The sequence below is a fragment of the Amphibalanus amphitrite genome, unplaced genomic scaffold (assembly GCF_019059575.1).
Source record: "Amphibalanus amphitrite isolate SeventyFive unplaced genomic scaffold, NRLGWU_Aamphi_draft 000932F_arrow, whole genome shotgun sequence".
NCBI lineage: Eukaryota > Metazoa > Arthropoda > Thecostraca > Balanomorpha > Balanidae > Amphibalanus > Amphibalanus amphitrite.
The window spans coordinates 151,476-174,694 of record NW_024882426.1 but is presented as its reverse complement, the minus strand read 5'-3'; the positions used below and the strand labels follow the sequence as shown (position 1 = coordinate 174,694).

General features: G+C 52.3%; 2 protein-coding genes across 4 annotated transcripts; one reads left to right on the top strand and one right to left on the bottom strand.

Annotated features, from left to right (window-relative positions):
* Positions 1–64: 64 nt before the first annotated feature.
* Positions 65–23,015, bottom strand: LOC122368222. The gene is made up of 9 exons (XM_043341956.1): positions 22,914–23,015; positions 21,401–21,571; positions 11,974–12,064; positions 10,497–10,668; positions 8,569–8,727; positions 7,842–8,058; positions 7,343–7,445; positions 2,552–2,686; positions 65–2,027 (listed from the first exon to the last, which is right to left on the bottom strand). Exons 2-9 carry the CDS (start codon positions 21,532–21,534, stop codon positions 771–773), a joined length of 2,268 nt encoding a protein of 755 aa, XP_043197891.1. The 5' UTR covers positions 21,535–21,571; positions 22,914–23,015; the 3' UTR covers positions 65–770.
* On the top strand, positions 13,740–18,717 carry LOC122368221. 3 transcript variants are annotated; one of them, XM_043341954.1, is made up of 2 exons: positions 13,740–14,204; positions 14,949–18,717. In XM_043341954.1, exons 1-2 carry the CDS (start codon positions 14,162–14,164, stop codon positions 18,116–18,118), a joined length of 3,213 nt encoding a protein of 1,070 aa, XP_043197889.1. In that variant the 5' UTR covers positions 13,740–14,161; the 3' UTR covers positions 18,119–18,717. The 3 variants fall into 3 exon arrangements, with proteins under 3 accessions (XP_043197889.1, XP_043197888.1, XP_043197890.1); XM_043341953.1 differs by having other exon boundaries at positions 14,892–18,717; XM_043341955.1 differs by having other exon boundaries at positions 14,879–18,717.
* Positions 23,016–23,219: the final 204 nt, after the last annotated feature.

Here is a 23,219-nt window from a genome sequence, read left to right as displayed (position 1 = left end):
GTACAACCGCACCCTCCGCGTTCACCTCACGCCCCACTCAGCCGGTGTACGGCAAACACCGCGCTGTCCGCTCCACTTCCAAACAGCCTGTATTGCAGCGGACACGCGGCCGGCGACGGCCGCCCGCCGTCGCACCCGCCTCGTTCCGGAGATTTGGCCGCACAATAGAGTCGACATGTCTAAAAACAGACCGGGCGGGCCGGAGGGCCGCGTCGAGGCACAGCTGACAAATTACTAGCACTCCCGCGTGCAGGGCGGGTGTACACGGGAGACGCGGCCGCTCCCAGGCCGCGCCGAAAACAGTCGTCCACAGGTAAAACGTTGTAGGAACTCCCCGAGCACCCCCTCCCTTCCCGCAGTCATGCCCTTGCTCCCAGCCGTGGTTCATCACATACAGACGCCCAATAAGGCGCGTCCAACGCACGCGCGCGCGTAAAACACAAACATGGCTCACTACGGCGTAACACAAGGCTGCATCAGACACCGGCATGCATAATAAAAACAACGGCGCTAATATCACAAAATCTGAAAACGGGTCAACACTATCCGTCCAGTTTTCGCATAAAATGGCTACTTCGTAAGCCTGCAGGGTTCTCAAGGCAAGACATCGTCCCTGTTCATACACCGCGACAGGAAAGGCATAGATCGGTTACCGGCCGGCCCTGGCCACTGCGTCCCCAACGAAACATCAAGGCGGTCACACGGGCGCGTCACGGCGGTCACGCGGGCGCGTCACGGACAGTAGCACCGTCACGGCGCGCAGCCGACTATCAGCTGGGCGCGTCGGCCGCCCCGCACAGCGTCACCTCGCTGAAACAGTACTGGCGCACGCGGCCGCTGGGGTCCAGCTGGGACACCACCTCGCGGTGGCTCAGCAGCAGCAGCAGGCACGTGCAGCGCGACATCATCGTGTACAGCTTGCGCTGGTCCAGCACGTCCGTCACGTCCACGTCCTCGGCGGGTAGCACAAGCACCACCACCGGGCACTCGAGGCCCTTCATGCGCAGCAGCCAGGTGACGCAGAAGAGGGAGCGGTCGCGCGCCTCGAGCAGCGCCTCCACACCGCGCACCGCCTGCGGTACCAGACTGCCGGGCTGGTAGCCGGCGCGCAGCCGCCCGTTCAGCGCCTCCACGTCCACGCTGTTGTCGTCGAAGAACGGCATCACGCAGATGTCGCACGGCTGAAAGCCCTTGGCGCCGGTGAGGTCGACCACGAGCGCGGCGACGGCGGCCGTGTTGTCAGTGAACTGGGCCAGGTCCACCCAGAACACTGGCGGACCGTCCACCGCGTGTGCTACGCTCAGGTCGGCGGCGCAGTCGCACAGGCTCCTGAACAGGTTGAACACGTTGCGCGTGCTGCGGTAGACACTGGTGAGGCGCAGGTGCGGCTCGGGAGGGATGCACACCGAACGGAACACGGCCGGCACCGTGCGCTGGTTCTCGTCCACCGACACCCAGAAGTGGCCCAGCGCCAGGTCCACGGCGCCGCCGGAGCCGGGCGCGCCGCCGCCGCCGCCCGCCGCCGCCGCCGCCGCGTCCGTGCGCTGTCGGATCGTGTGGCACGTGCCGCAGCAGCCGGCGTCCAGCTCCATCGGCTCCGGCGTGTCGGCCGGCGCGGGCTCCGGCGCCGCGTCCCGCCCGCCCCGCACCCGGCCGTCGTCGCCGCTGTCCCCACTGCCCTCTCCGCCGCCGTTCAGCGGGTGTCCCATACCGTTCACTCGGCCCGGCTCGCTGCCAGTGCTGGCGCGCCGCACAGCCGCGTTTCCCCGCACATAGAGCGCGGCGATCTCGTCCACGATCTGCGCGCAGAGCGGTGAGATGAGCACGCTCTCCAGCTCGTCCACAAACACGTGCCGGAACCCTGCGCTCTGCTGGCGGCACCAGCGCACGAACCAGTCGTTGCTGATGCTAATCCTCTGAGTGACGACGTGCTCAATGCCCAGCCGCTGCAGTCGCTGCACCACCTCCATTCGAATACCGGGCCAGTAGCACAGGAACAGCGCCTGGCTGTCCGGGCCCAGCTGGCCCTGACGGACACAGAAGAGAGGGGAGGGTCAGAGGGTCCCTCTCATAGAGGGTGAAAGGACGTATGAGAGCCACACTTAATCCCTGCCATATAACGGTAACATGGATTGAAACAAGGAAGTCAGATCAGATACCACACAAATACGTGGGGTGAGTGCCATATTCAGATAAGAGATTAGCTGAGAACGTGGGGTTACAAAGTACGGCAGGAAATAAAACTCGTCCTAGTGTACTGAGTGATAGTGATAGCTGTATAAACACGAGCTATCAACACTTCAGACGTGGCATTTGTGAGCTCCGTCCACGTTACATGTCCACAATACGCCCCGCGCCCAATAGCTATAACCGTGCCTACGCTCTTCTACGGCATGCCAAAGGCTATACTATTTTGACAGTTACAGCTACACAAACAAGGGACAGTGTACATAAATAAGTCCTTCAGAGATAGTTAGAGTCTGGCGAACCAATATCCTAAGCACTCATCCACTCTGCCGCCTCTGACCGTCATTCTCTCCAGCTGACTCACCATATTGTGCAACATCTCGATCTTCTTCATCATGATGAGCGTCTTGCCGGTGCCGGCGGCGCCCTGTATGACCAGCGGGTGTACGGTGCCCGGCTCCAGCGGCTGGGGGCCCGAGTGGAGCAGCCGGTGCTGCGTCTGTGGAGAGCAGGAGGTGACAGCTCAGCTCAGGTGGGAGAGCAGGGGAGGGTGACAGCTCAGCTCAGGTGGGAGAGAAGGGGAGGGTGACAGCTCAGCTCAGGTGAGTAAGGGCCGGTCGAATGACAATGGAGATGAATATACCTGAGATAGAATTCGGTACTTCCCAGGGGGAAAATGTACAAACAGTCCGAATGGCCTAAAGGCGACGTTATCGCAATGCATCAAAATAAAAGCCATCACTAATATTTCTGCGGCACGTTTGCGGCGTCCTCCGAGTCGCCACCGTAGTTCCAAATGAGTGGACACCCCGACTCACCTTACACCGGCATTCCCCGTTAATTCTCGCTCGTTAGTGTCGTAATTAGCTGGTTACTGCCGCGAGCCTGAATACCGCCGAACGTAACGGTCCACCCACCATCCGCTCACCAGACAGCGGCAGTCCAAGGTTAAACACCGGGTGACTAGCAGCTAGCAGCGCGTGCTTAAAATCCCTTCGTGTAAGACGTGTCCATTGTCGAGCTGGGTGGTGAGCGGTTGCTTATAGTTGGATAATGGATGGTTATAGTTGGATAGCGGTTCCAACTATAGCGGATCCAACTATAAGCGGTTGTTTATAGTTGGATAGTTATAGTTGGATAATGGATGGATATTGTTCCGTGTATGATCGCTATTCAGTCGGTGACACACCAGGGAAATAAGCTAAAATTAGAGCGCTCTATTTATTGCTTCCGCTACTTCACCGTCTCCCATAGGGTCCTGTGTTGAGCTGGTGTCGAAGCTCTAAAAATGACGCCGATTTTTGCACCCTTCTCACGAAAACCGCTCGGACCGCCTGGAAACTAATTGTTCCGCTCTAAAAATTTCATGATCGACGGGAAAATGAACGAGGAAAAGATTGGTCCTGAAATAATTTTGAACTCCCTGTAGAACTTATCGAAATATGGCTGCAAACTAGGAGCATGTCAAAATCGACAAAACAATACAAATAAACTTACCGGGATTTTTTTATTTTCCATGCAACTGTGTATAAAATCAGTCTCTTTTTCGGAAAGATCATCTTCTGTTTAATAAATAATTCCACAATTGCAATCGAGAAAAAAAAAACATTTCTGCTGTGACAGCAGTTTTGGCATTGTGCCAGTTGTGTGGCGTGCGCGGTGCTGCGTGGTCGTTGGGACGGAGTTGTGAGTATTTTCGGTGTTTTAAATGGTTGATGGCCATTTGAACGAGCTTTATATTATTTCCTACCAAATTTTGCATCAAATTATTGCTTTGAAAGACCATTGAAACCCCTTATCTCTTCTTGAAACACGATCATATTCATCGTCGACGAAAATGGCGCGGAACTCCATGTGCGTTTCGATCGAAATAAATCGTAAATTAAATAATATTCGATGATAAGTATCATATTCTAGTGACACATTTTCATAACATAAGGCATAAACTTTGCAAGTAAGTCAACATTGGATAATTGGATGCTTATTTTGCTCACATATCCTGGTAGTAGTCAAATGGCTCAATTGTTAGATAAATGTAAATATATGTTTTGGCTTGATGTTTGCTGTGAAACCACCCAGCCACTTGCTGGTTGAGTGGTTTTTTGATAATTACCTGATAAGCATTTCTCCTTTTCCTTAAAAGAAACTAAAATTCTTTTCAAAGTAACCCATTTTTAGGAAAGGCGGGTTGCTCATTGACATTTCATGTTCTTGTTTTGTTATTGCTGGCAGTATTTTGATACAATAATGCAATATGAATTTTTTGCAATAATAAAACCTAAGACAAACTTAGCCAATGCGTCAATCAAACACCCAACAAAGATTGTCCTTGTGATGTGAAGTAGAATATTCTATGAGTGTTTTATAGAATATGCCAAATTTTAAATTAATTTATTATTTGATACTGATAGCCGAGCATGTGAATTATGCCTCAATATAATTTCATTTTCTGGTTTTGAAATAGCCGGCAGTATTTTACTTCAACAAATGTAATATACATGGAATACATGTTGTTAGGTTATGTTAAAAGTTTAATAACAGGCAACAGAAGGGGCTGTTTCAGCAGATAATGTTTGTACCTTATGCATTACCTTTCTTTTCTGCAGGACCATGCTTCCGCTGGGTGGTCGACATTTGCCTCCTGAAGAAGTTGAGCAACATGAAGACCACCAGATGAGGTGTCTGCAGTTCATGTGGAACTCTGCAGACTACAAGTGTTATGCCAACCACAACCAAAGTGATCATGGAGGCATGAACCTCATGACAACACTTCAGATTTGCAGTTGTACCAAAGTGTGATTCAAACCACCTGTGGCATCTCACTCAATGCGTGAACAGTGTGATCATTGTGCAGTGTTCAGCTGCAACTAAGACATTTATTAGTGACTTGTTTTGCAATTAGCCAGTAGTCACCAAAAGTATTTTTGGGCTGGCTGCTGTAATTTGTTGTGCACTGCGCAATAGTGGTAGTGTTTTATCACTTGTCAAGTTGTCAGTTGTGCATGTTGCATGTTTCTTTCCCCTCGGCCCTCATTATCAGTTAAGTGGTGAATTGGCATCACTCAGTCTCCCCAGATCTCCATTGACTGTCTGTCAACCACCTAACTTGAGATGGTATTTGCTAATAGTGTCAGAAAAGAAGTGCTTGTAGACATTTTTAGGAATATGAGCTCCGTTTCATGCGTGTTCCAGTGGTCATTTTGTCACATGTCCCATAGTGTAATAAATGGAAACTGTTGTTCCCTTTTGAAGGTACTCGCGGATGCAGAAAGCGTTGGGCCTAATTATTAAACGCACCCTCCTATCAGCGACGCACGAAATCGACAAATATCATCCTTTTTAGAACAGGAGGAAACGAAAACTTGTGAACATAGCTGTACCTACAACAGTGCATAAGGAATTGAAATTCTGGGAGTTTTTGAAATTCGGAGAAACTCAAGTTGTCGACAGGTATGCCCCTTCTACGTCAAAGATCGCCTAAAAAACAAACTCTACAAAAGAAGGCAGTATTCGTATGTTCGTTGCAAATGCAGCCGCCTAGCAACATGCATTGCGGTCCGATGGCGAATTACACTCGTGCTCAAAAACTATGCCGGCAACTGCCAATGCACTTACTAAGGTGAGGAGAGGAAGGGTTATGTCAAATGTCAACATCATAGAAATGGCTTCATCTATTGAGCTGTGCCTATCGTACATAATTCAACTAATCTATGCATTTCGTTTCTTGCAATCTACTCATGCTTTCACTCCAGCTTCAGAGTAATCATCCCATATTGTACGTCTTAAGATATTGATTTCTATGGCGGTTTGCAATTGCTAGCCACGTCTTATCTCAGTTTGGTGGCCCCGCATCGGTCCACTCGGCCGCTCTAAAATTGACTTACGGAGGAGGATGGTGGCTTTTATTTTAGCTTCTCCGCTGACTGCGGGGAGCGCCGTCGCCGAGGTAGGAGCAATAATTAGCTTATGTTTGGGACTTGTTTCTACGCTTAATTAACATTTTAATGTTATTTTAATTTATTCATGTTAATCTTTGACGCATTCTCTTTCTATTGGTACCATCCACCGGTCTGAGAAGTACTGCCTTGCTGCGTAAGGGCCGATAAAAGATCACGCTTTTAGGGGTATCTCTTCAACATGGGGCAGGAGCAATTAATAGAGCGCTCTAATTTTAGCTTATTTCCCTGGTATGTCACCAACTGTATTCGCTTATGATCGTACAAATGAGCGAGACTATGGCGAACCACATTGATGGCCTCAAATCAAACGCTTTTGCATCGTTACTTTTAACATATTGTGCTCGAAATTTTGAAATTGTGCACGTCTGCAAACCAAAAGAACAATGCATTAGAACAAAATATCGTTCTGTCTCAATAATCAATCATTTTGGTGCCCTATTTTTGTACTTTGGGTAGATATTCACCGGTACAATAAAAGCGATACGTTATTATGCTTTGGAAAAAAATGTTCAACGCGGAACTGCCGGTCTGGGACGTGGTGATTGTCCAAGTTGATGGATACTTCCCTAGACCGGTAGCTTATATAACACAGCATACGTTCACGCTGAGGCTGAGCGAAGGTCGGATATTTTGCAGAGGAGACCGTGCATTAAAAATAGAACAGGTACTTGGTAAACGACTTTTTTATAGTGACTTAAACGTCTCCGGCCACGCGATGAGGGCAACGGCCAAACCACTTGCGCTGCGGGAAAACCGGTTTGCCCTAAATAAACCGGTGGGCGTAACACGCTTCGCTCAGGTTTAATTTCCAACGTTAAATAACCACGAGCGCCATAACTCATAAAAGTACACAACTTATCACCCGCCGAGTTTGGAAACGTTCTGGGAAAACCGGGGCCCATGAAATTCAGCCGAGGGCCCGGCCTGGGTGACGGCGGCGCGCCCCTTACCACAGAGAGCAGAGCCACGGTGACGGCGGCGCGCCCCTTACCACAGAGAGAAGAGCCACGGTGACGGCGGCGCGCCCCTTACCACAGAGAGCAGAGCCACGGTGACGGCGGCGCGCCCCTTACCACAGAGAGCAGAGCCACGGTGACGGCGGCGCGCCCCTTACCACAGAGAGCAGAGCCACGGTGACGGCGGCGCGCCCCTTACCACAGAGAGCAGAGCCACGGTGACGGCGGCGCGCCCCTTACCACAGAGAGCAGAGCCACCGTGCGGTCCATGTCCTGGCTCATGGCAAAGTCGAGCTCGCCGCCCAGCTCCCGGACAGAGGCGCCGCAGGACAGCAGCAGGAACCTGCCGGCCGGCGGCATAGCTCAGCGGCCCGGTCTGGCTGCCTCGCGCTCAGTTAACACAAATAAATACGGCAATATAAATAACACTTGAACACGTCAGACATCGAGACATACGGCGGTGCCAAACATAGCGAGACATACAGTCGAGACATGCAGTCGAGATACAGAGCCCTGCGGTCACTTCCACCTGTGGAGCAGATTGTTAGTTATTTCTACCAGACTATGAAGCAGTTTGCTGCTGTAGACCTAGCTCGCCTGTGGGATAGTTTCATCTACAGATTCTGTATCACCTGTAGAGCAGCTTGCTCCACTTTGTCCGCTTAACATGTGAAGGTAGTTTACAACCATATCGTTCGTGTCACCTGTGCAGCATTTCCCTCTGTTTCCACCGTCTCACCTGTGGAGTAGTTTGTTCCAGTCGGCCAGCGGCAGGTCGGGAGTGCAGGCGAGTCGCTGCACGAACCAGCGGTTGAACAGCTCGCCCGAGGCCAGTGTGTCGCAGAACAGGTGGAAGTCCTCGGCCTGCCAGCGCGCGTTGGTCTGGTTGGTGCGCACGTCCACCGAGCGACCGCACAGGAAAGGCCACAGGATGAAGCCGGGGATGCACTCCTCACCTGCAGGGAGACGGCAGGGTCACAGTCAGGGCACAGTCTGAGTTACCGCGGTAGCGGTAACGTCAGTTGAGCAAATCTGGAAATAAACTAGAACAGTGGTTGACGTCACAATACGGAAAAATGTGATTTGTATTGAACGCACGCGCACGTTTTAATGTCCCCAAAACCATACACAAACATAGGATTGCTGGAGATACACCTTCCACAGTCATCACCGCTCGTCCTATTTGCAGCGTTGGGCTTTACCCCGCCTTTCCGTCATATGTCACATTGTCACATATGTAATATGACCTCGTCACAAGCGGATTTCGCTCTTTGGCGAATCGCCGTCACGTTCCGCGTCTCAGAAATCAGATACGGAACAACAATCCGTGACTACATCGATCGGAGCCGCGATTCTGAAAATACGCCTACGGTCCAACTAACCGCGACATAATCCCACTACACGTTGATCCCCGGGTGAGCGGTGGTGCCGGCGGCCGCGTGCCGCCGCGGCGCGTGGCGTCTCACCGATATTGAGCTGCTGGGCGAGCACCTCACGGTGCCGGCGCAGCTGGTTCAGCGCCGACCGCTTCTGGTCCTTGACCTCACGCGCGTTGGACGTCTTCAGCATCTCCGACTGCGAGTCCGACGTGGACTTCACCTCGGCCAGCAGGATAAAGTGCCGGTCTGTAGGGGGGGGGGGGGGGGTCAGATAAGCCCAGGTAACCCGACGGCTGATGGTGGGGAGCGAACCGAGGGAAATGATGGCACGTTGCTAACTAGTAGGCCCAAAACAGCCAACCTTTATTTATTTATTTCTATATCTAATAATTATCAAGTTATTCATTTATCTATACATTTATCTATCAACATATTCATTTCTTTATTTATTTCCTTATCAGCGCCTAGTGGCGAAATCCAGCCGTGATATCATGTCAGAGCTGAGTTGGACCTGTGTCGAGCTTCGTGAGGGAAGGGTTTTCCGATCTCATCAAAGGACATTGTTGTTGCATGGCCTGACCAGTCATGTACTTGGTACTAACGCGACGTCATTTACAGGTAGTTATGTGATAATTGCTTTAAATTTTAAGCTAAAGCATATGCAGTGCACTGAAAGATATGGCATTACACCAATTTACACACGCCACCGTTCTGGGCGCTTCTAAGATTCCACACTGATATCCAACTACCAAGTTAGCTTTGCCTCCAGCTCATGTCAACTCATGGCGATAAAACCGGCACAAACTGGTTGTTAGTGCTGGCCGGCGTAGACTAGCTGATGCCATCATTTACCAGCTTTTATTTATTATATTAAGAAATAATTGACTCTGGCGTACACAGTGTGCCAGTGAAGGGCGCGCGGTTGGGTCGGCTCTATTCTGGGGGCGCTGCCCGACGGAAGGGTGCCAGCCGCACGGTTCTCAGCCCGGTCGGCCCGGTCGCGTTACAGCGCAGCGTACACGGCAGGCGCGCCGCATGGCCGACAAATAATGAAACTCACAAATAAAAACCAGATCAGCGACAGAGGAAATAAATAACGAAACTATCTCGAATGAAAAAGCAATAAAAAGCGGTGATTAATCATTAAATAAAAAAGAAATGTATAAATAGGCAGTGGCAATTACAGAGAGACAATGGGGTCGAAGAATGCATGCAGAGCCTTCCGCACCGTACGCCGTGAGGAATAAATAAATACATATTTCAATTAAACTTGCAGCACCACGCGCCGTGAGAGAGAAATAAATAACAATACTTTAAAAAGCTCAGAGCAGAATATATAAAGAACGTAATGTTCAAGAAATAAAGAAGCAATAAATTAATAGTAGCAATAACACAAAGACCCTGACGGCCACGCCTGCGAGCCTATATCACCGTGAAATAATTTATATTTGGTAACAGTTTGTTTGCTGGAGTTGGACTGCAGCGTAGCCAGGTCGTCGGACTCAGAACCCACAACCTAGCCCCTGTACGTATTAACCACGGTACATTAAATACCAAAGGTACCTGAGCATCCGCATCGTCCCAGATCTACATGCATTAGCATACAGAGCGGCGGACAAAGCCGACACATTTGTATTTTATGGCGCACAGACTACAGAGCAGTCATCAGCGAAACAAATCGACAGCTTTCAATACGTTAGCACTGACTACGCTGTTCATCCTTTGTTTGCATTTTTATTGTCTTTATCTTTAACATGGTGAGAGAACATACAAAGACATAAACTTGTAAGGTATTTAGAGTACCCACCCCGTCCCAACATTTAAGGCATTGAGATTTGAGAATGAGTCAATCGTAGCCGCTGAATACTTCTATACCCCCACCCCATGCCGTATCGCCCGGTCCCCGTACCGCGTACTCATCCCGGTACCACCCCAGTACCCATCACCGCACCGGGTGGTACGTATTCACCACGGTACCACCCAAGTACCCAGTAGCACCCGTGTCCCGCACTCACCGTGGTAGCGCACCAGCACCACGTAGTCGTGCTCTCGGGTGATGAGGTTGCTGCCCGAGGTGTGCTTGGCCGTGCGACCCGCGTAATGGCGACCATGGAAGAACAGCACGCCCAGACCGGGCGCGTGCAAGCCCCGCAGCAGTTCGAACACGATCCGCTCCGCCTCCGACGCCTGTGTAGAAGACGACACAGGGTCCGGTCAGGTCAGGTAGACAGACCTCAAGTCAGACAGACATGACAGGTCAGATCGAGTCGCATCTGATTAGGTCAGGTCAGGGCAATGAGGTTTACGTCGGGTTAGGGCGAATCTGATCGGGACATGTCAGGTCAGGTCGAGTCGGATTACGTCAGTTCACCGCAAACCATTTAGCTGACGTCCGACGGTAGAGAGGTTAGAGAGGCGATGTCAGTGGTGGGATAGGCGACAGATGGCTGAATTACCTTCCGCCGCGGAAAATCCCAGCGATTGAACATTCTACAGTTACAGAATGAGACATGGAACAATGCCCGAGGAGAAACATCGAAGCTTTGCCCATTATTTCCAACGTCCGTTCAGCCAGGTGTTCGACCAGATATGTTCCCGTTGCACCGAAACACTTCAACTCAAGCACTGATGTGTGCAAGCCGAATGCTCACGCTGTTTTCCGCCTGCCTGCTCAAAGTGGTCGCTTATGACAGCGACAACCGCAGCTCGACGAGTTCTCGGATGGGTAATTATCGGGTTGCTATGGTGCTTGGAGTTACGGAGTGCCTTCGACATGAGCAGTGAGCATCAACGCATGGATTTTCAGAGCAACATGCATTCATGCAAGGGCTTTAGGTCGGCATATTATCGCGTCGGTGCCATATGCCAGACCGCTATAACGTTCAAAACCGCATGGTAGCACAGCATGGGTGGTTGAGTATACGCGCCAATGACGCACTATTTAGGACCACTGCACCAGCACTGCACCAGGAATCGCTCGGGTAGAACAACGACAGAGCAGTTTGAGCTAGAGTCCTATAACGGATAATGTTGCATGTAATAACTTGAAGGTGCGCTAATAACAATGGAATCGGTGCGCTTCGCTGTCTAAATATGAGCAAGATTCGATGGCATGCATTGTCACTGAACAACGGGTAGCGAGTCTAGTTTGATCTAAACATGCTCGCAGCACTTTTCTTGCGCGTTTTATCTTATCGTCTCCGGCTATTCCATTCAAGCATAGAGCAAGCGAGCGTGCTGTTGCCATTTGATGTTCAACACACATTAGCGCTATCATCACCAAGAAAATAGATCCTCCGCTGCCTAAATGGGAAAGAATGGTAGGTACCTATTTCTGTTAGCGTGGCAAAAAATAATAATGACAAAAGTAATTCAGAATGTGGACCTTGATCTCTCCATCTACCTCCGTGGGCTTTTAGCGCGCTACAGGGATCGCATTCATCGGCGGCCAGCCCGGCTGACGGGGCCCAGGGGCGAGTGTGTCCGCCTCACCTGGTGTTTCTCCGATGGTATGTAGACGCTGGGAAGACTGTACACCACCGACTCCCGGCTGTGCAGCAGCGGAAACTCACGCGAAACATAGCTGAAACAAACACGGCAAAACGATATTAATGAGTCATAAGAGGAACACAAGCAGATCCTGCCACTCAATACAATTTAGCGTCAATTGTAAACACAGAGCCGGACATTCAAAATAGTCACGCAAAATAGTCAACGAACCAACAACAAACCATTCACCAAATCACTGCCGAGCATCGTTTACCAAGTCATTGTCACACATCCAGTGTTCAGGGCGCGGCTTAGCGATTGATCATGCAGTTATATAAGCCATAACCAAGATCGCCTGGCATGTTTTGTCGCAGCCTGGGTCGCACGCGCCTAGCGCTGACAAAATTCGACCGCCGCGTGCCGAGTGCTGGCGAACACCGTCCGCTGAGCGCTGACAAACACCGGCTGCTGAACGCCGGCAAACACGGCTCCTGACCACTGACCAACATCGGCCGCCGCTGAGCGTAGAGCGCTGACGAACGATCGCCGAGCGCCGCGGGGCGTGCGAGAAGGGTGATGTATCTCCACCTCGGCGGGGTGCGTCTCTGAAGCGCCCGACCGGCCCTTCTGCCACCGCCCGGTCCGGCCAGCAACGCCGTCATGTCCAAGGTTACAGCGACGCCGTGCTGCCGCCGAGACGGATGACAGACCATCGGAGCGAGAGACATCGCCGGCAACGTTGCGTCAGCGACCGGTACCTACCGCTCCAATCAGGTGTCGGCATCTGAGTCGGCAGTTTGCCGCTCCTGGGCCGGACGCACGGGCCCGGCACTTGCAAGTCAATGACGGCGAAAAACGGCCGCCCCTGTGAGATTCAGCAGGCAAAGGCAATCCTGGCCATTTCACGGCCGCTGCTAGCACGCTGCCAGTACACGTGGCAAATTGGATTCCCATGGAGTTAACAACAAACTCGGACGCTCCAACATTGAGTGACTTGACCACAACCTGTGATGTCAGCTCGCGAAATGCGCTGGTAGCAGGCAGTGTGGTAGCAGCGTGCTAGCAGCGGCCGTGAAACACCGCCCCTGTGTGTGATGCCTCCAATATAGGACCGGCGTCATGTCATGAACGGTGGCTGGCGAAACATGGCGCTGTCCTCGTGTTGTGTATTTAGCCGGCGCTCTGTCCTGGGACCGAGTCTGGCTGGAATATCTCGCAGCACCAGATCTGGCTCCAGACGCCGGCCGTTAGCCCATAATATGGCCGGAGGCAGAGCGCGCCCGAACGCGCCGTCCGATCCCGCTAGCCGCGGGAACCCCGCAGTTCGGGGAACGGTCGCTACAGTTCTGCGCCCACGGCGACCCACACATAGTTCAGAGCTCTCAAACGGCGGCGCGCAAGGACTCGCTTCCTTCGAGGATAATCTCCAATTATTTCGACTATGTATCTAAAATTGAACACGGGTGAAAAATGCACCTCTCATCCACAGCGTGAATATGTTTTGAACCTCACCCGAAACTAGTTTTTAGCTCGACCTTGGAAAATCCTGTGGCGGCAATACATGACATGTGTTATCCGAATTCATTCCTGTTCCCGCGAGAACGCAAGTCATATTTAGAACCTAGTTAGATAAATATTTATTCTTCAGCATTGCTGCGACATACCGACACTGACAGTAGTGGCATTTACCGCCGTCCCTAATAAAGAAAGCTGTTAGGTATATTACGCAACACTTTTGACAGCTCGTGGGTAGGTAACCATCCTGTCGTGTGTTCGAGCCCTTTTCCTTTATCCTCCCCGTGCCTATACTAGTTTCCTTTCCGACTTTTAAAGTATCCTCTATCTGGTAGCCCGTCCTGGATCCTTCACATTGCGCTGTATAAACCGAGTTGATTTCGCCCCCGTTTCGTCCTCGTGGTGGAGTTCCGCCCTGACTGCCGCCGTGATTGTGTCGCCGCCACGTGTTGAGAGTGTTGAGAGTCGCCGCCGCCGAAGATAATATAAAGTAAAATCAATTCAACTCTTTCTTGACAACGAACCGGCTATTTTTATTGTTAATTCACCACATAGTCCTCCGCTGGCCGGATCAAGATTTGCTGTTTGTTGTTCTTTGCTTTGATTTTGATTGAGATTTTGATTTTGAGATTGAGATTGTGCCTTCAAGATTTGAGTGTTTCTGTCAAGAGCTGTGATGGAGGAAAGTGAACTGCGCCAGAAGCGAACCTTAGCCAGAGGTAAGGTAACCAGACTTTTGCGCGACCTCTCTGCCAGTGATCAGTCGCAGGAGGATGAGCTGGCCCTACGCATTCACCACCTCGAGATGCATTATGAGCATATGCTACAGCTACAATGTGAACTTGACAAACATGGGATCGGGGATGATAGCTCACACATGCAGGATGCGTATGATGCTCTCTTCAAGGCTAAGCGTGTTCTAGCCAGGCTCGAGAGGGGAGTAGCTTCTGCTCCAGTACTGCATGAGCGCCAGAGTGCTTTTAAACTTGAGCTAAAGCTGCCTAAGTTTGATGGAGCAGTTGACACATGGCCTGAGTTCTGGAACCTGTTCAGAACTGCTGTTCATGACAACAGAGCTTGTTCCCCAGTGGAAAAGTTTGTGCACTTGAAACTGTACCTGACTGGGAGGGCACATGCAGCTATCCAGGGACTGCCGTTGACTGATGCTGGATATGTCAAGGCCATTGAAACCTTACAGGAGAGGTTTGACCATCCGGACCTGCTGAGGGAGTCACTGATGCAGAGACTGTTGAACACTCGCTGTGTCCCTGATGACCATGACCTTCTGCAGCTGCGTCAGATGGTGGATGGTTTGGTGTCTGATGTTCGTGCACTGGAGACGATGGGTGTGACTGCTGAGTCGTTTTCTGTGCTTCTCATGCCTGTGCTGAAGTCCTGTGTCCCAGAGACATGGAAGCTGCAGTGGATGAGAGCGCAGAGTGGTGTCTCCGAGAACCTCCCAGACTTCCTGCAGTTTCTGCAGAAGGAGGTGCAGATGAGAGAGGATGCAGCTGCACAAGGGACACCAGCCGCCAGCCCAGCTGTTCACCAGAGTCAGCCGTCCCAGCCAAGATCAGCGAGGTCAGCCACCAGTGTCCTCAGGATACAAGGCAGGTCAGGCAGGGCTGGTTGGGTTTGTGGAGTGTGCCAGAATGGGAGGCATGGCCTCTCTGCATGCCCCACTTACAGGAGCATGGATGTTGCCTCACGCTGGAGGGCCGTCAGGCAGGAGGGCCTGTGTTATCAGTGTCTGGGGCCTCACATGGTGCGAGTGTGCACGAGCTCTGCATGTCCCAGGTGCGGTGAGGCTCACCACTCATCTCTGCATGATGCGGGAGGGTCTGCTGCCCCTGTGCGCCCATCTGCTGCCTCTGTGCGCCCACCTGCTGCCCCTGTGCACATGTCTGCTGCCCCTGTGCGCCTGCCTGCTGCACCTGCACGCCAGGGCACTGCTCGTCCGTCACCTGCTGCGCCGCCTCGTGCTGTTGACCGCTCAATGCACGCTGTAACGTGTGCAGCGCCTGCTGCTGCTGCTGCATGGTCGCCTGGCTGGCCTGACCATCTGACCTTCCAGGACAGTCAGACACCAGCGTGGACAGGGAGAGCGCCTGTTGAGCTGCCGTCTGGAGGTGAAGTGACTGGGCACGCCTCTGCCGTCGGTCCGTCCGTCCAGTCGCCCAGCGCAGCTGCCGTCCAGCCGTCCTGCCAAGCCACCAGCCCTCGTGAGGGTAAGCGCCTTTACAATGTGAACGCTCAGAGCAGCTGTTTTGTTCAGACCGTGTTGGTAGAGGTCAGTGGACCGGGAGGTGTGTGCCAGGTGCGCGCACTCATCGATGGAGGCTCTGACTCTTCGTTTATCAGGTCGTCTCTAGCAGAGAAGTTGGGCCTGGAGACTGAGGAGCAGGGAGTCTTCGCCTGCGTCGGGTTCTTGGAGAGCACTGAGGAGGCCAGAGTCTACGACCGAGTGTCAGTTAAGTTGACTGGCAGACAAGGAGGTGAGGCCACACTGTCTTTTTGGAAAACTGATCGCCTGTGTGTACCTGTTGGGACGTACAGCCTGCCTGAGAACCTGTCGCTGCCCCCAAGTGTCGTGCTCGCTGACGACTACCGTGAGGGGTCTGTGGATCTGTTGATCGGGTGTGATCAGATCTACCAGGTTGTGATGTGGGACCAAGTGGAGGTTGGGCCCGGACTGCGCCTGATTGAGACGGTGTTTGGTCATGTTCTCCATGGGCAGGCACAGAACCAGCAGACTGGACAGAGGCGCGTCTACCGCTGTCAGCTGGCCGACGTGGAGAGGATGTGGAGCCTGGACGCCGTGGGAATCTCGGCGAAGGAGACTGCAGACGAGGTGCCACCTGAGCCGACCTGGAACCCAGAGGAGCAGCGTTACCAGATGGGTCTGCTCTGGAAGTCGGACAGCAGGCCGGCCTCCAAGCTGACGTCTACGGAGCTACGCACCCGACGTCTGGTCTCCAAGATGAGTACCGACGAGCTCGACAGGTATGATCGTCATATCTCAGAGTTGATTGTGAACGGTGTGGTTGAGGATGCTCCTCTCACAGATGACCCTGATGACGCCTTCTTCCTGCCGCACCGGGGTGTTGTCCGGGGTGATAAGCTGAGGGTGGTTTTCGACGGGTCCGCTCCTGATGCCACCGGGGGGAGCCTGAACGAGTACCTGAGCCCGGGGGAGAACCTGTTGAGCCGTCTTCCCTCTGTCTTGCTGAACTTCCGCACCAATGCTGTTGGTTGCCAGGCAGACATTCGAGCCGCCTTCCATCAGATCGTCTTGAAGGAGGAGGACAGGCGCTACGTGCAGTTCCTGTGGGGAGACCGCCACCTGCGCTTTCAGAGGGTCCCGTTCGGTGTGTCATGTTGGCCGTACATGCTGTTGCGCACAGTGTGCTGCCATGTCCGCCAGTGCCTTGTCTCCCAGCCGGAGCTGATGCAGAAGGTGCAGGGAGCGCTCTACATGGACGACCTGTGCCCGACGTTCGGCACCAGAGAAGAGGCGGCTGCTGGGATGAAGGAAGTCAGCAGCGTCTTCAGCAAGGCCAGGATGGAGCTGCACAAGACCCGCACCACAGGTGATGTGTCCTCCGAGGACTCAAAAGTGTTGGGTCTGGCGTGGAACACCGAGACTGACCGACTCGCTGTGACCGTGCCTGAGATGTTGTGTCCTCGCACCAGGAGTGAGCTTCTGTCCGCAGTGGCAAAGCCGTTTGACCCGTTGGGCCTGCTCACCCCGTGGCTGGTCAGAGGGAAGGCTCTGTTCCAGCGGACCTGGTCGGTGGAGCTGACGTGGGACGAGCCGCTGCCTGACGCGCTGCAAGCTGAGGTCGCCGCCTGGTGGCAAGATTCTGCCGGCAGCACCGTCTCCTTCCCGCGTGCTGCGATGATCGGTGAGACCAGTCTGGGCACGCATGTCTTCTGTGATGCCTCCAAGACTGCCTACTGTGCCACTGTGTACGTCTCGCAGGGTGGGGAGTCTGATTGTCAAGTTGTCCGTGACAATGCCCTTGATCTCGTCAGTCATGCGCCGCGGTCAGTCAAGTGGAGCTCCATCCCCGAGGCCGCCCCGTGGTGGGGCGGGTTCTGGGAACGGCTCGTCGGTGTGACTAAGAGCGCCCTGAAGATAACGTTGCACCAATGTCACCTGTCGTATGATGAGTTGGCTTTGACGCCGTATGAACTTGCTTTTCATCTCAACCTGAGGCCCCTGACCCCTGGTGATGGAGATGATCTACTTACCCCGGCTCACCTGTTGTTTGGGGTTACCACTATCTCCGGTGTGGTCTGTCCCAGTCTTGACTCTGACTCCCATGTGGGCAGGACCTGGCGTAACCGGCGCCGTGTGAGTGACCGTCTCGTCCGTCGGTGGACGACCGAGTACCTCGAGACGCTGAGAGGCTGGGCCGCGTCACCGCGCGGCCGCCCCACTCGCCTGCCCGCGGTCGGCGAGGTCGTCCTGCTGCAGGGCGAAGGACGCCGGGGCACGTGGCCCCTCGCCCGGGTGGTGTCGCTCATCCCGGGACCGGACGGCCGCTGCCGAGCGGCTTTTCTCCGTGTGCGCGGCAAATTAACGCGGCGGCCAATCTCCCGACTCTTCAGTCTGGAGGCCGCCGAGTAAGACTCTCGTCCGCGCGCCTGTCGGTGTGTGCGCGGAATGGCGACTGACGTGCCCGAGTGCCGAGTTGTGCGCGCGTCAGAACTAGAGGACCGTTTCTGTGTGTGCTGATTGCACTTGGTTGTGCTCAATGTGTCGCGAAGTGTCGAGACTAGTTTAAGCGCTGTGATTTGTTTTGTGCGTCTGACTGCGCACTTGTACCGTCGCGAAGCGCCGAGCTGGCTGCTCGCGGTCCGCCCTGTGTTGCCGACGCTTGAGCATTGGCTTTTGCGAAGTAACCAGAGTTACTTCGGGTGGGGAGTATGTCGTGTGTTCGAGCCCTTTTCCTTTATCCTCCCCGTGCCTATACTAGTTTCCTTTCCGACTTTTAAAGTATCCTCTATCTGGTAGCCCGTCCTGGATCCTTCACATTGCGCTGTATAAACCGAGTTGATTTCGCCCCCGTTTCGTCCTCGTGGTGGAGTTCCGCCCTGACTGCCGCCGTGATTGTGTCGCCGCCACGTGTTGAGAGTGTTGAGAGTCGCCGCCGCCGAAGATAATATAAAGTAAAATCAATTCAACTCTTTCTTGACAACGAACCGGCTATTTTTATTGTTAATTCACCACACATCCAATCGACTTTTATTCCAAGGTAAAATCCATCTCCTGATAATGGAACCCGAAACGGTCAACCCTGTCAGCGCCCCGCACAGACAGCGCCGTGCAATCTGCAAAATATTTACACAGCAAATGCAGCGCTCAAAATATAGAAACCTATTAACCCTCGCACGACCAGGCCATTTCTCATAACACGAACGACCAGGGGGGGGGTTGTTACGACCCCCCCCCCCTGGCGTTTCGAAACGGAAGGTCGTAGAGCTTAGCGGAAAAAACCAACGGATTGCTCTCAACGAGATCTCGCGCTTGGTGGTATATTTTTTGGTCCTAGGTCAACATTTGACCTACTTTTGACCGGTCAAAGGTCAAATTTTCGGAAAAATAGACTTTTTTCAACTTTCGGCGGCGATTGCGGCAAAACGGTGGGAGATATCGACTTGAAACCTTCACTATCGTGTTCCTTGATCAATTCTCTATCGTTTGGTATGTATTTCGTTTCCCTAGCTCTAAAAATGGCGCGTTGGGAGCGCCGGAAGTCGGCAAGGTCACAGTCGGCGGCAGAAATTCGAAAAATCAAAATTTAAATTTTTGAAATCTGATTGTATTTTTGGATTTGGGAGGTCCATTTGCTCCCTATAGAAGCTAATATTGCTGCATATTCCCATTGAGGTGACAAGAATTAGCAAAATAGTGGTTCGGGCGCTTTTCAAAAATAGTACCGGACGCTGTTCCTCTTGTGACGTCATAGCTCCGTGACCTGACCTGACCCGGTCAAATTTCTTATACCATATGATAGCCAATACTTGCCCCAACATGCATGGGAAGTTTCATCACGATCCATCAACCGATGTCCGTACCACCGGCAGGAAACCTCGGGCGTTGGCACTCAGTTTGTGAAAATCCGGCCGGAGGCTGTACCTCTTATGACGTCATAACTCCGTGACCTGACATGACCCGATCAATTTTTTTCGGCAAAAGATGCGCAAAGGTTGCCCCAGAGGGTATTGAAAATTTCAGCCCGCTACGACAAGCCGTTTAGCGTGCACTTCGAAAAAACCTCAGGGGGGGGGGTTGATACAACCCCCCCCCTAGGCGTTCTAGGGTTAAATCGGCGGCGCGGCCTCTGGCGCCGGCCCGGAACGGGAGCGGGCGGCGGCGGCCCACGTCAGCTCGCTATCTGCTCCTGCACGGCCGGCCGGCACGGCACACGTGTTTTTGCCGGGACGCGCCGGCGTGTTTTTCAGGTGCGGCCCGCCGCGCCCCACTCAGCGGAGCGGCCTCGCTGGACGGGTGAGCCCGCTCCGCGGAGCACACCAAGACGAGCGGCTGCGGCGGCCGGCCGCTGCGCCACTGCCCCCGGCCAAGGAGCCCCCGGGGAGCGCTCCGACCCGACCTTGTCGGTGACCTGGCAATGAGGGCGGCGGCCGGCACGTGGGCCCGATGGCGTGGTCTACAAACTGTGACAGCGGTGTTGTCCGCGGCACATGGCAGCTGGCGCCCGGAGGATCGGCGGGGTGCTAAATCACAATAATTTGAAATGGGTGTAACGCTCTATCCCAAGGCCTTTGGTCATCTATCAGAAACGCACCGCCAGTCGGGCGCTAGTACGTATATAAAAATTATACTTGATAAGCCGGCTTAGCCGAGGTTATAGACTGAGCTTATATACGGTTATGTTTCTCGAACTTAACTGTGCAGATGTGTTGTATTTGGCGTTAATGATAATGCGAAAGTAAGATGCAGCGATATAATTTGTCCAATTCCCGATATGGGGCCGGGCCAGAATAATTGAATGCGTGCATACGATCTACAAGGTTAACAGCACTAACAAATTTTGGCCTTAAAAACTTGCAAATCTAACTAACATGGCCAATTTCCGCGACAGACCCAGCGACAACAGGAGTTGTTTAGCACTTGTTTAGCGTTCTGCGTCACCTCATTAGGAAAATCTGTGTACAAATCATTATATGGAACTGAGCGTTTAACGTGTCCACATTGCCGGAAGTATCCGACTCCATTCGCGAACCGCGATTCATCTGACCTGAACCAAAAGCACTGCCAATGACCGCAACACGCAAGTCATCCCCGTCAATGGTAAAAAAAAAAAAAAAAAAAAATGCGTCAATGGCCCGAGCCGAGTTCTCGCCGCCATCTAGCCCTTCAGGAATCGAGGAACAAGCATTTCAAAGACCTTTTACGAGACCATTTCCGCAGATTCACGCGGATTTCGCGAGGCTGCTTTACTGAGTAGCGTTATAACGCGTAACACTATTTATTTAATCGACCATGAATGCGAGATCGGTACTATCTTCGTCTCATGCGTCCAAAGATCAAAATAATAAAACGCGTCGTGGACTTTAGAAACCGGTGCCAATCCAGTGTATGACTCCTCGCGCTCACTCGCTAAGTGCCAAGTCGATTGAGAGAACAAACCGGCCTGTTGCCATTGGCCAACTTTGTCGATCGTATTCTACTGACGTCTGTCGACGGCCTCAAGGTCCTCCTCGACCCACTCCGGCTCGCCGTGATCCTAGATATCCCAGAGGTCCTCCTATGACCTCCCAGATTCACCAAGGTTCTCCTCTGACCTCCTCGACTTCCCGAGGTCCTCTCCTGACCTCCCAGATTCACCCCGAAGTCCTCTGACCTCTCCGGATCGCCGGAGTCACCTGATCTCCGCCGACTCACCTGTTGAGTGTCGGCTCGAGCTGCTGCAGCTGTCCCCCGAGCTCGTCCAGAGCCGGCAGGTAGACGCCCACCTGTCGGACCACGGGTGTGGCGCTGAGCGGCCGGGGCGACGCCCCGCCTACACAGCCGTCCATGCACTGCGCGGCAGCCGGCCGGCAGCGGCCGGGTCATCTGCCAGCACAGACACCACCCAGGTGATCAGGACTGGGTCACACAGAACACTGCCCCATCCGCTCAGCTGTGAACAGGGACAGCCAGGCCTCTGGTGGACTTGGAAGCGGCTGTGCCCTAAAGGAAGCTCATGAACATAGTTCCTGTCCCCAAGATCTGATGCTTCAGACAAGAGATTCAGGGCACTGTTCATGGCATGTAAGGCTTTACTCTACATTGCAACATGTAACATTTAAAGGAGCTGCAGTGGCTTTGTGGCAAGCTGAATGCAGATAGTAGATACTGAATTAAAAATGTTATTGAAGCCTTCAATTCCATCATGTTACCCTAGTGCATCCATAAGAATGCTGATGTCCATCAGTTGGCCATAATTTATTCAGATCTCAGCAATAGTTTAGATGAAGAACAACCCATCTTTTCTTAATCAAAACCAACATTTCTTTAATCAAAGGGCCTTTAACAAACCATAAAATACCAATTGAAACAATGTACCTTTACACTTTTGGTTTGGACATAATATTCTTAACACTCTTTGAACAGTCAACACACTCAGTCAAGTCACTTTACCTAAAAGAACACAAACATGTAAGTAAGCTTATACCTACTGTACCACTACACATTTTATGACTTGACAAAGGCCTGTATCCAAAAGCTCAACAAGCTTTCTTAAATACATGCATCAGTGTTATGTTTTCTATATTTTAGGAACATGGTCTATGAATCTACAGATGGGAGGCATGGCTGTCTAAATTATTCAAGTTCAAGGTTGAGGTAGGTAGGTAACAGACAGCACAAGTCATCAAGTCTGAGCCATGATAACAATTTGGGCTGCATCAAATCAAATAAAAAATGGATGAGAAGTGAAGCACTGTTCTTTTTTAAAGACATTTAGTCTGCATGGTACGATGGGTGAATTAAGAGCCAGCAACTGCTAAATGCCCAAGAGCTTGATTAGGTAACCTAACACCAAATTCCAAAGATCCACAAGCTGACAGCATCACCTGCTTCCAATTTACGTCACTATGGTGTCAAGATTTTAGCCTAATACAAGGTAGGTATTGCAGGTAGGCACATTGCGGCACAGTGATATTGGCTCTGGGTCTAGCATAGCTGTCTTGTCAGTTGCATGCTAGACTAAACAGCAGCATGAAAGCAAAGCTCGTGCCTATCTTCGTTTGTTATCATAACAATGTATGAATCCAAAGCTATGATGACCTGTCCCGACTGCCGCTATTAAAAGGCATGTCAGTACTCAGTATACAATTATTTACTCAATATTTTGCCGACTTACAAATTGATTGATAGCATAGAAATCTAAAAAATCCCAGCGACGCCCACTCACCTATTCACCCTCGACAGCAACGTTCAGCAATTCGCAGCAGCCTCGGAGTGGAGTCAGAGTGAGATGCCGCCTCCGTGAACTTCAAGACCACTTCACGGACAACCCTTATATTACGACGTCATCGCGCCTATTAGATGCTCCATCTAGAGTGATCTGAGTGATTCCTCAATGGAAATTATTATACCACCATAATTACGAGAGGTCTTATGACGACAAACTGACGTCGAATCACATCACATAAAGAAAATATTTTGTCACAGATGCGTCATTTCAAGGTTGTCTATAAAAAGATGTTGTTCCTGCTTA